Genomic DNA, 15224 nt, shown 5'->3' on the forward strand with positions numbered 1-15224 from the left:
AGCTGAAATGCAAATCCTATTCAGATTTCAAGTGAATCGGATGAAAATTGAGGATTTTAGGAATTTAAAAAAAAGTGGTTGACCTTTTGGCCTATGTTGATCTCCAAAATAGTTGGTGGTTGAAATCAGTTAGCTGATATGAACATCCCATTCAAAGTTCAAGTCAATCGGATGAAAATTGAGGATTTTAGAAATTATTATAAGTTGTTGACCTTTGGCCTATGTTGACCTTTTGACCTCAAAAATATATAGGATTTTGTCGGACCACGAACTGTACCATTTGGTTAAGTTTTGTGAAGGTCTGTTTAAAATTGTGACCTGTAAGCAAGTATAAGTGAGCGTACACACACACACACACACACACACACACACACACACACACACACACACACACACACACACACACACACACACACACATACACACGAGTGATCAATATAGTTGTCAAAAAAATGGGTTTTTTTTGCCAAGTAACAAACGGACTCAAATGCAATACCCTCTCCTCAGGCAAGGGTAATTTGTGGCACTCGTGTGACTCGGCGCGCTCCACACGCCTCGCCACACGTTGTTTCAGAGGGATGGGCATCTTTGACCATTTTGGTGTATTTTGGGTCTTCGGGGTTTTTTGGGTCTTCGGGGCCATTTGGGTCTTCTGGGTCCTTTGGATCCTCTGGGCCTTCAAGGGTATGTTGTGTCTTCAGGAGCTTGTGGGTCTTAAGGGTCTTTTGTTTGCTCTGGTTCTTTAAGAGTTTTTGGGGTATTTTGGTTCTTTGGGGTATTTAAGGGTATTTTGGTTCTTTGGGGTATTTAAGGGTATTTTGGGGTCTTCAGGGTTTTTTGGGTCTTCGGGGTGTTTTGGTTCTTCAGGGTCTTCAGAGTCTTTTGGGTCTTCCGGGTCATCGGGGTGTTTTGGGTCTTCGGGGTGTTTTGGGTCTTCGGGGTGTTTTGGGTCTTCGGGGTGTTTTGGGTCTTCGGGGTGTTTTGGGTCTTCGGGGTGTTTTGGGTCTTCGGGGTGTTTTGGGTCTTCGGGGTGTTTTGGGTCTTCGGGGTGTTTTGGGTCTTCGGGGTGTTTTGGGTCTTCGGGGTGTTTTGGGTCTCCGGGGTGTTTTGGATCTCCGGGGTGTTTTGGGTCTTTGGGGTGTTTTGGGTCTTCGGGGTGTTTTGGGTCTTCGGTGTCTTTTGGGTCTTTCGGGTCATCGGGGTGTTTCGGGTCATCGGGGTGTTTTGGGTCTTCAGGGTGTTTTGGGTCTTCGGGGTGTTTTGGTTCTTCAGGGTCTTCAGAGTCTTTTGGGTCTTCGGTGTCTTTTGAGTCTTTGGGGTCTTTTGGGTCTTCCGGGTCATCGGGGTGTTTTGGGTCTTCGGGGTGTTTTGGGTCTTCGGGGTGTTTTGGGTCTTCGGGGTGTTTTGGGTCTTCGGGGTGTTTTGGGTCTTCGGGGTGTTTTGGGTCTTCGGGGTGTTTTGATGGTCTTAAGGGTCTTGGGGGAATTAAAAGGTCGTCAAAGGTCTGAGGTGGTCTCAGCAGTCTAAACGTAATTAAGAGGGTTAATTAAGAGGGTGTTAATTTTATTTGAAGAAGAAGAAGAAGACGTTTTCGTCGCATGCAAACAAACATAACGACATAACCATATACACCTCTCGCAACAACAAGGTACTCAACCTGGCAACTGGACTATATACGTTTGCTCTATTAAAAAAGAATTTGTCGAAAAACGACAAAAAAAAACATGAAGGTGAGTTGCACCATGACTACATCTATGAATTGTGTATTATTGGACTGTGACTGTGACTGTGACTGTGACTGTGACTGTGACTGTGACTGTGACTGTGACTATGTCTATTCATTAGGTATATTAATTATGTAGTATTGGAACATACCCATTAGACCCCATTGGGATCCATTCGTCCTTTATGACACTTTAGACCCCTTTAGAGCCTGAGATCCTTTTACACCCTTGAGATCATTCAGACTCTTTACATCCCATCGACCCTTTACATCCCATAGACCTTTTACATCCCATAGACCCTTTCCATCCCTTAGAGCTTAGACCGTCACGACCCTTTAGACCGTCACGACCCTTTAGACCGTCACGACCCTTTAGACCGTCACGACCCTTTAGACCGTCACGACCCTTTAGACCGTCACGACCCTTTAGACCGTCACGACCCTTTAGACCGTCACGACCCTTTAGACCGTCACGACCCTTTAGACCGTCACGACCCTTTAGACCGTCACGACCCTTTAGACCGTCACGACCCTTTAGACCGTCACGACCCTTTAGACCGTCACGACCCTTTAGACCGTCACGACCCTTTAGACCGTCACGACCCCTTAGACCGTCGAGACCCCTTAGACCGTCGAGACCCCTTAGACCGTCGAGACCCCTTAGACCGTCGAGACCCCTTAGACCGTCGAGACCCCTTAGACCGTCGAGACCCCTTAGACCGTCGAGACCCCTTAGACCGTCGAGACCCCTTAGACCGTCGAGACCCCTTAGACCGTCGAGACCCCTTAGACCGTCGAGACCCCTTAGACCGTCGAGACCCCTTAGACCGTCGAGACCCCTTAGACCGTCGACACCTTCTAGACATACACCTCCCAAACATCAATAGAGTATACAAAGTCTTTCAATATACAGAAATAAGTAAAAATAAGAAAAATATATTACTTAAACTTATATAAAAACTTATAAGAAGAAAAAAAACTTATAAGAAATGTCTTTCAATATACAGACTATACGTTTTTTCAACATGTACATTCATGTGAAAACTCTACCTACCCAGATGGTGGGTAATCTGTTTATACAATATAAGTAGTCAAAACATTTACGAATTAAACATTTAAACGAATAAATTGGAAACATTTTCAGTGCTTTCTCGGGGGTGCAGTGCGGCATGTAGAAAATCTGCTAAAAATTCGTTTCAGTAGTTGAAGAACGGTTTGACTTGGTAAGTGGGGTGGATGTGCTCGGTAGTGGTCATGTTATCTTTAAGGTGAAGTGTGCATGATTTAATATATTATCATATAATGGAATGTGAGAGTTATAAATATGTGATAATTCATTAAATCCTCCAGAAAAAAGTTTGAATAGTGATGTTGTGGTTCTGCCGTTTGGAGAGGTTCTGGTCTGAAGGGATCGAAACCTCGAGGAAGAATGGTGCCCAGCTGATGATCTGGACAGTCGGGAAACCGGTCGGGAAACCGGTGCTTACAGATTGATGTTTTTACTTTCGATAAGGGAACCATTTTAAGGCTTACAATTTAAAAAGTTGAATATATGGTGTAAAATTAACATCATTTTCAGCAATCCTTCATATCATGTTTTAGGAATAGCCGATGCTGTACAAAAAATGGGTAGAGTTGTGAGGAACAGTCATGAATTGTCTGACACGCTTCATATAAATTTCTGATGGCACCACCATTCGAAAGTCAAGTGAATATGGAACAAACTCTTGAAACGTGCACCACACTCAGATCTACTTCAATCTATATTGTGGATGTGAAGAAGACAATTCTGTTGATTCTAACCTTCTCATCTCTCACTCAAACCTGTGCGCCACAGCCAAGTACGGCAAATGAAACAACGCAGTGAGATGACAGCTCAATTTATGGCAAACAACCGACCGCAAAGGTTATTATTTTGTCTTTAATAGTCTTTTCGTTTTTGTTTTTTTCCTCCCTAAAAATTGGGCAGGAGGTGTTTGTGGGTCTTGGAGTGGAGAGGAGTGGGTGGCACGGGTGCTTATGGAGGCAAGGGCAACATGATGAAGGAAGCAAATGTGTTTGTTATGTGATTTGTGGGGAGGGTAAAATTGGTTTTGGCCATTTGTAGTGGGAGGATGGTTGGGTGCAAGACTGGGTGCAAGCAAAGGCGTAAAATGAGCTATTTCCCATTCCTGAAATTCCCTTACTTTACTTGTCGTACAAACTTTTCCATGAACCTAAAATCACTGTTTAAAAAGAAAAAGTCTTCTCAAAACTAGATGTACATTATTGTGTAATGTCGGTGTGCATTTGATGTTTGGTCTTTTTTTTTCTTTTCTTTTTTTAATTGAACTTCTCTCTTTGGAATGCAACAAAGGGGAGAATGTGACCAGATCTTCCCATTGTGCAGGGAGATTTCACCTGGGAATCTGCAGAGAGATCCAACTCAGTCTCTCGGTCTCTGTCCCCAGCCCAGTAGTCATGGAACATCGAGTGGTCACCCAGCCACTACGCCCTTAAGCCAGCTTCCATCTGCAGCACTCGCATCTGGATGGGAGCCTTCTGCAGAACAGCTCGCTGCCTCTTCTGTCAGTGGGCCAAAAACCATGGCTCATTCATCTGGTAACCTGAGCACTAGCACTCAGCAGTTTGAAGTTTCTGGTGTTCCACAGTGCCACCTACTTGGATCCCAAGAGATTTTTCCAAGCCAAAACGATGGTGCTTCGAGTCCAACTAACTCTAGTCATAGTGGTTTGAGCCAAACAGGATTGCTACTGTCGTCATGTCGGCGTGCAAGCCCAGGCCTAAATGGAGACAGCCCCAGACATTTGGTCAAGTCTTCATCTGGATTAAATAACCAAATTCCCTCAAACATGCCACTGTGGAAGCCACAGTTGTCTACTGAGGGGCAGCCAGGACTTTCATTAATAACTCCTGGTGCACGATTGGAACCTATCAGGCCATTAAAACAGCCAAAGTACAAAAATATTATTGGAGGTGTAGCTACACAATCTTGTCCCTTTGGCAAATCCCCAACGAGAACAGAAGTGCAAATGGGCAGTAGTAGAAGCAGTGATGAGACCAATGGACCAAATGTGCAAGAAAATAATGCATTAAGTGGTGGCAAGTCCAGCACGAGTCAGAAAGGTTTGCAAACCTCATTGGTTGGTGCCACTAAGGAAAAAGAGAGTACCAATTTGTCGACAGAGAACACGGCACAGATACCACTTGTATATACCACACAGTCATTGACTGATCGCCACAAGATTCTGCATCAACTATTGCAGGAGAATGACAAAAACCCTTCCATACAAACTTCTGTAGGGGAACCTACCACACTTGATAATAATAATAAGGTCTCTGTATTTGCACCGAAGAATGACAAAGGTGGAATGCAGAAGAAGGAGAAGCACATCTTGCTACGATACTTACTTGACAAAGAAGAGCCCTGTAATCCATCCAGCCCTCCCCTTGGCTTTGGTCCACACTCCAAGGTTGATGAAGAACCCGCTACGACTGCTGAATCGGGTGATCATATTGATTCATCGCAAAACAGTATCAACATCAAGTGTAACCCCAGTGAGAAGGTGAGAGAGGGTGAAAGACTGGAATGGCTTGGTTTAGAAATGAGATTGTTGTGATTATTTTGTATCTGCATTGATAGAAGAGCATGTTCTGCATGTGGTAAACTACTGATTTGATAGAATGAAGAACTAGGCTCTGCCTAATGAAAGCTAATATCGATCTGCATCGGAGGTAAGGTAGAGCAATGGATGAAATGATCAGGATGTTGATTGACGTATGCCAACCTGCATGGGAAGCAAGGAGAAGCTGATATTTTGGCCATCAACGTTTTGACAGAGCCCAAAACATCGGCTTCTCTTTGCGTCCCATGGTAGTTAACTTACTTCTTTCTTTCTTTTTTTTACATGATATAAGGAAGGCTATTGGTTGTCGGAGCTGCCATGCGCACACACATACACGACACACACACACAGACACATGCACACATACAGACACAGACTTAGGCACACATACAGACACAGACTCATGCAGACACAGACACAGACTCATGCACACATACAGACACAGACTCATGCACACATACAGACACAGACTCATGCACACATACACACACAGACTCATGCACACATACACACACAGACTCATGCACACATACAGACACAGACTCATGCACACATACAGACACAGACTCATGCACACATACAGACACAGACTCATGCACACATACAGACACAGACTCATGCACACATACAGACACAGACTCATGCACACATACAGACACAGACTCATGCACACATACAGACACAGACTCATGCACACATACAGACACAGACTCATGCACACATACAGACACAGACTCATGCACACATACAGACACAGACTCATGCACACATACAGACACAGACTCATGCACACATACAGACACAGACTCATGCACACATACAGACACAGACTCATGCACACATACAGACACAGACTCATGCACACATACAGACACAGACTCATGCACACATACAGACACAGACTCATGCACACATACAGACACAGACTCATGCACACATACAGACACAGACTCATGCACACATACAGACACAGACTCATGCACACATACAGACACAGACTCATGCACACATACAGACACAGACACATGCACACATACAGACACAGATACATGCACACATACAGACACAGACTCATGCACACATACAGACACATGCACACATACAGACACAGACAAATGCACACATACAGACACATGCACACATACAGACACAGACAAATGCACACATACAGACACATGCACACATACAGACAGACACATGCACACATACAGACAGACACATGCACACATACAGACAGACACATGCACACATACAGACACAGACTCATGCACACATACAGACACAGACTCATGCACACATACAGACACAGACTCATGCACACATACAGACACAGACACATGCACACATACAGACACAGATACATGCACACATACAGACACAGACTCATGCACACATACAGACACATGCACACATACAGACACAGACAAATGCACACATACAGACACATGCACACATACAGACACAGACAAATGCACACATACAGACACATGCACACATACAGACAGACACATGCACACATACAGACAGACACATGCACACATACAGACAGACACATGCACACATACATACAGACAGACACATGCACACATACAGACAGACACATGCACACATACAGACAGACACATGCACACATACAGACAGACACATGCACACATACAGACAGACACATGCACACATACAGACAGACACATGCACACATACAGACAGACACATGCACACATACAGACAGACCCATGCACAGACCCATGCACAGACCCATGCACAGACCCATGCACAGACCCATGCACAGACCCATGCACAGACACAGACCCATGCACAGACACAGACCCATGCACAGACACAGACCCATGCACAGACACAGACCCATGCACAGACACAGACCCATGCACAGACACAGACCCATGCACAGACACAGACACATGCACAGACAGACACAGACACATGCACAGACACATGCACAGACACAGACACATGCACAGACACAGACACATGCACAGACACAGACACATGCACACATACAGACAGACAAACATACACAACACAAGACTGTTAGACGAGAAAAGCACAGCCACTGAGCTTGGGGCAGTGCCGTCGTCTCCCAGGGTACGCTGGTACCAGCAACGTCACAGAAATGGTGCCGCTTTTCTTACCACACTCAGTAGTACATTTCCTTAGGAGAAATTCCCTCCTCCCCAGAGATTCCAACCGATTGGGATTTTAATTTTTTTAATGAACACAAGACCGCGGCTTGTGTAAGAGCTAACATTAATCACAAAAAAAACGGACACACAAAACGTACAATAAAGGGAGTGGGAGACAAGATGGTGGGAGAGAGGGAAGCACACAAGTACAACAGCAGAGAACAGGGACATCGGGAGATCTGTGGGAGGGAGAGGGCTTGGGGGGAGGAGGCATGCGAAGGAGGTAGGGGGCGTGGAGAGGTATAAAACACATGGACACTGATAAGCCTTCCAGGAAAGAAGTTGGTATTTTAAAAAAGTGGATCTGGGGTGAATTAACAAGGGCAGAAAAGATGAAGGTTTTGGATGGGGGTTTTTGGTTTTGTGATTTTTGTTTTTTGGTTTTGAATAAGAGATGGTGTTGAACAGCTGTTTTAAAGACCTGGAGGGAGGAGTGGGATTGAAGAGAGTGGGGGAGTTTGTTCCAGAGGTGGGAGAAAAGAGGAATGAAAAAGTGAAGGTGAATAGAGAGTCTTGATTTTGGCAGTTTAACCATAGGGTTGCAGGCAGCTCTTGTGTGACCTGAAGGAATATTTGGGGGACAGAGCAGACAACAGAAAGACAGGAAGACCACCAACCTGCCTGCGGTGAGAGAGTGAAAGGCCCTCGGAGTTAGCTTCATCGCGGGAGATTCCAATGATTCTGAAAGCTTTGGTTACAACAGCGTGGAGCCGAGGTAGGTGTGAGGCAGGAGCACCAGCCCAGAGGGGGGAGCAGTATTCCATTGAGCTGTGGATGAAAGCCTTGTATCTGGTGAGGAGCTCATGTGTGCCAAGGAAGGACTTCGCACGACGAAGAATGCCCAGTCGGCGACTGGCTTTGGAGGCCTGCTTGGAAATGTGTTTTTCCCAGGAAAGATCATGGCAGATTGTGAGACCCAAGAGATTGAGTGACAGAACTGCTTGGAGAGGATTGTTGAGAAAGTGGATGGGAGGGTTGTCCAGATGGTCTTTTCGAAGAGACATAGTGAGAGTGTGGATTTGTCAGGATTGAGAGACATGTTACACTTGTTTGACCAATGATTTAGAATGACCAAGGAGTTAGATTTTGTCCAGGTCTGCAGAGAGTGAGGACGCTGCAGACTGCCGATCTGAGGGATGAGGTATGGAGCCGCAGAGAGTGGAGTCATCAGCAAAGAGATAGAGAGGATTTTCCAGAGAGTCGGAGAGATCATTGATGAAGACCAGAAAAAGTACAGGGCCCAGAACACTGCCTTGGGGAACTCCAGCCTGAACAGGAAGGGGAGATGAGAGAAATCCATTCAAGGCCACACGTTGACTACGACTAGAGAGGAAGTCCGCAAGCCATGTGTGGAGATTACCATGAAGATCACAGGAGGAGAGTTTGGTGAGCAGAGCGGGGTGCCAGACCGTATCGAAGGCACATGATATGTCAAGGGAGACAGCTCTGATTTCCTGTTTGACATTGAGGACCTCCATCCATTGTTGACACAGCAGAAGCAGCATGTCCAGAGTGGAGTGACCTGGTCTGAATCCAAATTGATGATCAGAGATCAAGCCATTGGAGAAGAGGAAGGATTTGATATCCGAAGCAATGATTGATTCCATGACTTTGCTGATGATTGGGAGCAGGCTGATTGGTCTGTAGTTGCAAGGATCTGTTTTTGCACCTTTTTTGTGTGAAGCGGTAATGTTTGCTGATTTCCAAGCTGAAGGCAGATGACCTTGAGCAAAAGAGAGGGTGAAGAGAACAGAGAGAGGGTGTGAAAGAGTGGCAGAGCAGGATTTTAGGACCCGTGGGCTGATGCCGTCAGGTCCAGTTGCAGAATAAACAAGTTCCTATTTTTCCCCACTCGTGGAACGAACTTTCACATTCACTTTTACTCTCAATGTCATTCTTCCCTCCAGGTGCAGTATACAGTGCATTCAGAAAGTATTCAGACTTCTTCACTTTTTTCACATTTTGTTATGTTGCAGCCTTATGCTGAAATCGTTTAAATTCAATTTTTTGCCTCATCAATCTACACTCAATACCCCATAATAAAAAATATAAAAAACCACCTTTAGAGGCCATTTTTTTCCCCGCAAGCGGGGGTTGGCCTTTTTCGGGGACCGTGGTTGTTGTTGTTTTTCGGTCCCCTTTTTGAAGCAATGTTTTACGGCCGGATGCCCTTCCTGCCGCCAACCCTGTTTGTCGCCTTTTACGACAAGCAGGGAATTACCAGTGAACTGGTACTCAATTAGCCGACCTCGGAAGGATGACAGGCTGAGTCAACCCCCCTGGCGTTAATTCAGCGATCGACTGGGATTCGAACCTAGGATCCTAAGCTGGCACCCTAGCCGCTAGCCCAACACCACCCCATAATGACAAAGAGAAAACAGGATTTTAGAAAGTTTTGCAAATTTATTTAAAATAAAAAACTGAAATATCACATTTACAAAAGTATTCAGACCCCTTTGCTATGACACTTGAAATTTAGCTCAGGTGCCTCCCATTTCTCTTGATCATCTTTGAGATGTTTTTACACCTTGATTGGAGTCCACCTGTGGTAAATTCAATTGATTGGACATGATTTGGAAAGGCACACACCTGTCTACATAAGGTCTCACAACTGACAATGCATATCAGAGCAAAAACCAAGCCATGAGGTCGAAGGAACTGCCTGCAGAGCTCAGAGAGAGGATTGTGTCGAGGCACAGATTTGGGGAAGCCTACAAAAAAATTCTGCTGCATTGAAGGTTCCCAAGAGCACAGTGGCCTCTATAATTCTTAAATGGAAGAAGTTTGGAACAACCAGGACTCTTCCTAGAGCTGGCCGCCCGGCCAAACTGAGCAATCGGGGGCGAAGGGCCTTGGTAAGAGAGGTGGGTTGTTGGTAAGAGATTGTGGGTTGTTGGTAAGAGATTGGTAAGGTGGTAAGATTTTGGTGTTGTTGGTAAGAGAGGTGGGAGAGGTGGGTTGCTTCTGGAGGTTATGTTTTCACCCCTGTTTGGTTGTTTATTACTTGCAAAATCGAAGAAAATCGAAGATTTTCAAGTATGGTGGTTGGTCTTGTGCGTTATTCTGTCTGTTTGTTTAGCAATCGCCTACAGGTCACAATTTCAAACCGATCTTCACGAAACTTCACCAAACGGTAGAGTTGGTCATAAGAATATATGAATGAATGATCGTTTTAAGGCCATTTTCCCCGCTAGAGCGGGGGTTAGCCTTGCGGGCCCCATGACAATCATGGTTCCCTGTTTGAGGCAATGTTTTTATGGCCGGATGCCCTTCCTGACGCCTGACGGAAGAAGCCTATTGATTTTTGAGGTCATCTTGAGGTCGAAATTCTAAAATTGTCAATTTTCATCCGATTGACTTGGAAATTGAACAGCATTTGCCTATTGAGTCACTGAATTGGGAAACCAACTATTTTTGAGGTTAAAAGGTCAAAGATCAACTCAAGGTCAAACTTCCAAAATCATCAATTTTCATCCTATTAACTTGGAAGTTAAACAAAAATTACATAGTGCATCACTGAAATGGACAATTTGATGTATCCATGGCAACCTTTTTTGGGGGGAGGGGCAGATTTTGCAAGTATCGTGCTCTGCATCTTCTTTGTTTGTTTTTGTACAGGATATCTAAAAAAAAGTTATGGACGGATTCGGAACGAAACTTGGTGGACAGGTTGGTTGTGTGAAAGGAACTAATTGATCCGATTTTGATGAAGATTTTAAAATGATTATTCAACACAGAGATTAGAGCCAAAAACAATATACAGTATACCGACACTCCTCACTGGCTTTGCTAGTGGGGAGGGTGACTATGACACACTGCCATGACTAAAAACAACACCTGACAAAGGGAGGATAATGGGAGGAGCACTTCTTTAAAAAAACACTCAATGGAGGTAGGAAAATTCATTTTTCTGCCTGACCTAGTTACCCATCCTACACAGTGGTCCTGTGAAGAGGTTTCCTTGTTTCAGGACAAGGTGACATTTTGCCAGTTTTTCCTATTTTTATTTGTAGACTTGTACAAATTAGTAGCTTTCAACCTTGTTTAGGGTGAACTTCAATAAAAAAAAATATATAGCATGATATCTCAAACAGTTATGGACAGATTCGGACGAAACCAGGCGGATGAGTTGGGTAGGTGATAATAACATGCCAATTCGATTTTGGTTCAGGTCCGGATGCAGATCCGGCCAATCGGTGGAATACAAAACATAAACTGTTCAGCCTGGCAAAGGTATGCACTTGACCGAGGTTATGTTTCACCCCTGTCTGTTTGTCTGTCTGTTTGTGAACAAAATATCTCAGAAAGTTGTGGACGGATTCGGATGAAATTTGGCAGAGATGTAGCGTATGTGACACCGACGAAATGATTCGATTTTGGTGAAGAACCGGGTTCGGATCCGGCTGCAATAATTTTTTTAAGTGATTATTCACCATTGGGAGATCGGGCTAAAAACGATACGTAGCAGGATATATCAAAAGGTTATGGATGGATTTGGACGAAACTTGGTGGACAGGTTGTGTGTGTGACAAGGAAGAATCGATTCGATTTTGGTGACGATCCGGATCCGGATCCAGCTAGTAGAATTTTTGAAGTGATTCTTCACCATTGAGTGGTATGGCCAACCAGGTGGAGGCTCTCTAATGAGTGCCGTTCTCGGTTAACTTTGCTTAAGGTGGGCAGCGTGGGGATTTGCAATGGCGCACCATCGGCTTTGATCTCCTTGTAATTGGAATTATATTTAGTCAGAAATAAAATATGAGGCATTACTTTCAAACCAACGCTTGTAATTTGCTTCAAACAAGCTAAAAAAAAGATTTAGAGTCAATGTATCAGCTTATTGTTATTATTATTTATACCATAGCTGCATCGTGCTGCTGTTGGCGACAGAAAGCACATGCATACAAGCTATCTGTAAGCTATATAATCTTGGGAGGGGTAGGAGAGCTAGGGGGAGGGTGCTATGCCGCACCAGATGTGGAATTCCCAGTCCACTGGTACTAATTTCGCCGACCTTGGAAGGATGGCAGGCTGAGACAACCCCACCTCGTGTTAATGCAATGGCTGGCCGGGATTAAAACTCAGGACCCGAGGATCCCAAGCCCGCCACCAAAACCGTTAAGCCAACACCAGGCTTCAAGGTATCGGCTTAATCAGGAGTCAACACCTTCTCTCTTATTCTTCATCGTTACGAGACTCGTAGAAGATGCGACTGTGACCCCAGGCTATAAATTGATAATGCAACTTCTAACTTGCCTTGCATTATAATCATTTATTTGCTTGTGAAAGACAAATCATTTGCCAATCTGCAGTCCACGTTAAATGTGTGTTTATCTTTTCTTCTTCTCCAGGAACGTGAGGATTTGAACAGTGCGAAACAGGCCGATGACACTGAGCCCTTGCAGCAGAGACCCGAGGGAGAAGCAAACCGTAAAGACCTCAACAGGGTGTTCGAGGCAGAATCGCAAACAACCCAGTGCACACCGGTCACTTTTTCCCTTGCTAGCAACGTCCGAAGGTCAATGGGCAGGAGTCTTTCTGCAACTTGCTCTCCCATCGGTATGACCCTTTGTGCAATCTTGGTGTGAGCTCACCGAGTGGTGTTCAGATTCTTATGAAAGTAACCACTCTTAAAGAAGCGAATGGATACATGTATGTGTTACTTTATTGTTGATTTTATAAGGAGATGGGAGACTAAATCATTTGATGTTTCCAAAGTGAAACTCCTGGCTTTTCATGCACTGTCTCTCTCTCAATGTAGGCCTCCCAACCAACCAAGGTGTGCCGTTCGCACGCCCGGTCCTCATGCGCAGCCACTCGACCATCGCTGGGGCTACTTCGGACATTGGGGTTTGCTCCAGGCCTCATGGTGGACAAGGTTCATTTTTTGAACCTTCGCAGGCCAGCCCTAGTAGCAGAGTCACTGAGGCAATGTTGGGTGGCACTACCAGTTCAGTACAAACGTCGGGCACTGGGCAGTGTGAGTGTGTATGTATTTCTTTGTCCCCTTAAGAAAATGCAAAACAGGGGTCAGAGAAGATGTGCAGAGTAAATAAATCACAAGTTCTTATGAGAAGGGAAAAGGGGTAGGGGAGGTTGCTCCATTTTAATATGTATCCTCACTTCCAGTAGAGCAGACAACTCTAGGGCTTCAAGTAAGCATTTCACCACAATCTCAGCTTTCACCACAATATGTTTTCACCCCTGTCTGTTTATCTGTCTGTGGACAGGATATCTAAAAAACGTTGTGGATGGATTCGGACAAAATTTGATGGACAGGTTGGGTATTTGACAAGGAAGAATTGATTCACAGGACAAGCACCAACCCCGAGCCAATGTCGGACTAAAGCCAATAACCAACGTGCCGAGCTCTCGCTCATGGTGCTTTCATAATCCCTTGGTTATGACGCAACTAGGTGGATGACTTGGTTAGGGGACAAGAACAAGCTTATTAGATTTTAGTTGAGGTTCTGTTTCAGATTCGGCCTAGCAGTGGGATATAAAATGTAAACTGTTCAGCCTGGTGGAGGTATGCACTCTACCGAGCGTCGTTCTCGTTTTTATTTTGTTATTGTCCACATGAAGTGTTTCAACCAAGTTTTGAAGGTGATACCATCTTAAAAAGGAATCTTAGTGATGGACAGTGGGTCAAAGGTTATGTAACCAAAATAGTATTTAGAAACGTACAAGTATGTAGTATTCAAACAGGATACTCTATCATGAACACATTCGAAGGTGAAGCTTTTGGATCATGAATGTTATATAAAAATACAAGAGATTTATGTGATTGCCATTTTTTGTTTTTGCACTTGCCTTGGGCAGGTGTTGCACCTCTGATTGCATTTTATGGTGAAGTATTGAAGGCCTGGAATGTTTTATCATTACTGTTGTTTTCTTCTCTTGTATTTAATTCTAACTTTTGTCCTGTGACGTTTTTCATTACTTGCTTTCCTGCCTTGCATGGTCTGCCCCAATCCTGTTGCAGTGTCAGAAGAGATTACACAGCCCATGTGCATGACAAATATGGAAAGAGCATGGCTTGGCCACGAGAGTCGTACTTCTGGCGGAGGTCATAGAGCAGACTTGCCAAGAATGACTCGACTCTCAGCAAGCTCACCTCGCCAGATCCAGGGTACTGCTTGTACAGGAATATTACAATTTGATACACCCTTGACCTTCTCAAATGCATTTCTATCGCTGATTTTCTCTGTCCAACTTCGAAATGAAGAAAGGTGGAAGCTATGCTCTTTCAGAACATTAAGCAGTAGTTCTACCCTCATTTGTTTTCATCATCTGTGTTTGCACTAGAAACGGTTTATCCACACAGTGTACAACGACTAGCATAAAAAGAGTCATTTTTTACATCCCGTCCCTCTCTGACCTACCACCTCTTGACATAGCTCTTATATGAGCCTCGACAATGTGAACAAACACAAAAAAACGCCGTATTAACCACCTTTAGAGGCCATTTTTCCCCGCAAAGCGGGGGTTGGCCTTTTTCGGGGACCGTGGTTGTTGTTTTTTGGTCCCCTTTTTGAAGCAATGTTTTACGGCCGGATGCCCTTCCTGACGCCAACCCTTTTTGCCGCCTTTAACGACAAACAGGGGATTACCAGTGAACTGGTACTCAATTAGCCGACCTCGGAAGGATGACAGGCTGAGTCAACCCCCCTG

At 44.7% G+C, this 15224-nt stretch overlaps 1 protein-coding gene across 1 annotated transcript in view; it reads left to right on the plus strand.

Annotated features, from left to right (window-relative positions):
• LOC137414288 (nuclear receptor coactivator 2) overlaps positions 1–15224 on the plus strand; it is a 167984-nt gene that overhangs the window by 102297 nt on the left and 50463 nt on the right. The window contains exons 11-15 of the mRNA XM_078773596.1: positions 3561–3629; positions 4113–5289; positions 12902–13109; positions 13312–13530; positions 14536–14682. Coding sequence (XP_078629722.1) covers positions 3561–3629; positions 4113–5289; positions 12902–13109; positions 13312–13530; positions 14536–14682 — 1820 coding nt within the window. The remainder of the gene's footprint in view (positions 1–3560; positions 3630–4112; positions 5290–12901; positions 13110–13311; positions 13531–14535; positions 14683–15224) is intronic.

The sequence above is a fragment of the Myxine glutinosa genome, chromosome 3 (assembly GCF_964187855.1).
Source record: "Myxine glutinosa chromosome 3, kmMyxGlut1.1, whole genome shotgun sequence".
Taxonomy (NCBI): domain Eukaryota; kingdom Metazoa; phylum Chordata; class Myxini; order Myxiniformes; family Myxinidae; genus Myxine; species Myxine glutinosa.